We start from the raw sequence: 2,500 nt of genomic DNA on the forward strand, positions 1-2,500 counted from the left end.
ATGGTTTGAAATTACGTGAATTGTGACCGAAACTAAAGTGTTATCTAAATAACCAAACAAATGTTCACCTGCATGGTAGGGCTTGGCTGCGATTCCTAATTTGGTCAACTTATGAGCCACTTCCTCGCAACTCTCTCGCGTTCGACAGTAAACAATCCCACATCCCTGCAAAAGCAAAAAAGTGGGTGCTTAGCATCAAATCAGTCTGAATTACATATATAAGATTACATTTAGCATCTACTGAATTAATGAATCACTAGCTCTTGGCGCCACCTACTGGCGGTTTTAGTGTCATAATTATTTATTTAATAAAGTCTTAAAACCACCCAACTTACAAGCACAAAAACATGTTCGGATAAATACTATTTATAGGGAAATAAAATTGGAGATATAATTTGTCAATACCGCAAACCCCTAACTGCTAGAAATGCTCATTTTAACATGTTATCAATAATCTAGCATGCTGCCAGCATGTTTCAGACATGTTAAACAAACAGATAAGATTTTGCTGACATGAATTAACTAACATGTTAGTATGTCTCTATCATCATTAGCACAATGCCAGCATGTTTGTAACATTTTAAACACCGCTAATGTCATTTAATCATGCTAGCATCAACTAGCATGTTTTAAAAGACTACTTGAAATATCTTAAATATTTCTTTAATATCTTCAGACAGATTATGGTATTTTTAGGTTTAAGAAGAGTCAAAACTTGCATACGGCATAATTTAATTAGTAGACTGGTACATTTGGTTTTCTGATGTTGCGTTCACACCAGATGTGGATGAAGCATTAATCGCAAGTGATTTACATGTTAAGTCAATGCAAAAACACAAATAGACATCCTGTGGTGCGGTATCGGTGAATGAGGTAGTGCGAAAGAGGCGGTGCGAAAGAGGAGGTGCGAAAGAGGAGGTGAGAAAGAGAAGGTGAGAAAGAGGAGGTGTGAAAGAGGAGGTGCGAAAGAGGTGTGAAAGACGCGGTGTGAAAGAGGAGGTGAGAAAGAGAAGCTGCGAAAGAGGAGGTGCGAAAGAGGCGGTGCAAAAGAGGAGGAGCAAAAAAGGAGGTGCGAAAGAGGAGGTGCAAAAGAGGAGGTGCGAAAGAGGAGGTGCGAAAGAGAAGGTCTGAAAGAGAAGGTGCGAAAGAGGAGGTGCAAAAGAGGAGGTGCGAAAGAGGAGGTGTGAAAAAGAAGGTCTGAAAGAGAAGGTGCGAAAGAGGAGGTGCAAAAGAGATGTGAAAGACGAGGTGCGAAAGAGGTGGTGAGAAAGTGGAAATGCGAAAGAGGAAATGCGAAAGAGGAGGTGAGAAAGAGGAGGTGCAATAGAGGAAATGTGAAAGAGGAGTTGCAAAAGAAGTGGTGAGGAAGAGGAGGTGCGAAAGAGGAAATGCGAAAGAGGAGGTGAGAAAGAGAAGGTGCGGAAAAGGCGGTGCTAAAAGAGGCGGTGCGAAAGAGGCGGTGCGAAAGAGGAGGTTAGAAAGAGGAGGTTCGAAAGAGGCGGTGCGAAAGAGGAGGTTCGAAAGAGGCGGTGCGAAAGAGGAGGTGCGAAAGAGGCGGTGCGAAAGAGGCGGTGCGAGAGAGGAGGTGCGAAAAAGGAGGTGCGAAAGAGGCGGTGCGAAAGAGGCGGTGCGAAAGAGGAGGTGCGAAAGAGGAGGTGCGAAAGAGGAGGTGCGAAAGAGGAGGTGCGAAAGAGAAGGTTCGAAAGAGGCGGTGCAAAAGAGGAGGTGCGAAAGAGAAGGTGCGAAAGAGGCGGTGCGAAAGAGGCGGTGTGAAAGAGGAGGTGCGAAAGAGGAGGTGCGAAAGAGGCGGTGCGAAAGAGGAGGTGCGAGAGAGGAGGTGCGAAAGAGGCGGTGCGAAAGAGGCGGTGCGAAAGAGGCGGTGCGAAAGAGGCGGTGCGAAAGAGGAGGTGTGAAAGAGGAGGTGCAAGAGAGGAGGTGCGAAAGAGGAGGTGCGAAAGAGGCGGTGCGAAAGAGGCGGTGCGAAAGAGGCGGTGCGAAAGAGGCGGTGCGAAAGAGGAGGTGTGAAAGAGGAGGTGCAAGAGAGGAGGTGCGAAAGAGGAGGTGCGAAAGAGGCGGTGCGAAAGAGGCGGTGTGAAAGAGGAGGTGCGAGAGAGGAGGTGCGAAAGAGAAGGTGCGAAAGAGGAGGTGCGAAAGAGGAGGTGCGAAAGAGGCGGTGCGAAAGAGGAGGTGTGAAAGAGGAGGTGCGAGAGAAGAGGTGCGAAAGAGGAGGTGCGAAAGAGGAGGTGTGAAAGAGGCAGTGCTAAAAGAGGCGATGCGAAAGAGGCGGTGCGAAGGAGGCAGTGCAAAGAGGAGGTGAGAAAGAGGCTAATGACACGAGCGCATCATGCGTATCGCGCAAATCGCTTGAATTGAAAAAAAATCTAAACTTCAGCGGACATTCGCGCCGTGTTAACCAATCATGAGCTTTGTCTTGTAGGGGCGTGATTATGACATAGCAGCTGTTGTTGGTGTCCCGGCACCACTGAAAGCTTCCATCATC

At 47.4% G+C, this 2,500-nt stretch overlaps 2 protein-coding genes across 4 annotated transcripts in view; both read right to left on the reverse strand.

Annotated features, from left to right (window-relative positions):
• The window catches only part of LOC147846122 (uncharacterized), a 418,287-nt gene that overhangs the window by 408,171 nt on the left and 7,616 nt on the right, over positions 1–2,500 (reverse strand). The window lies entirely within an intron of this gene.
• The window catches only part of recql5 (RecQ helicase-like 5), a 42,493-nt gene that overhangs the window by 36,328 nt on the left and 3,665 nt on the right, over positions 1–2,500 (reverse strand). For all 3 annotated transcript variants that reach the window (XM_087245385.1, XM_087245386.1, XM_087245387.1), the window contains exon 4: positions 69–165. In XM_087245385.1, coding sequence (XP_087101511.1) covers positions 69–165 — 97 coding nt within the window. The remainder of the gene's footprint in view (positions 1–68; positions 166–2,500) is intronic.

Source organism: Danio rerio, chromosome 3 (assembly GCF_052040795.2).
Source record: "Danio rerio strain M-AB ecotype USA chromosome 3, GRCz13ab, whole genome shotgun sequence".
NCBI lineage: Eukaryota > Metazoa > Chordata > Actinopteri > Cypriniformes > Danionidae > Danio > Danio rerio.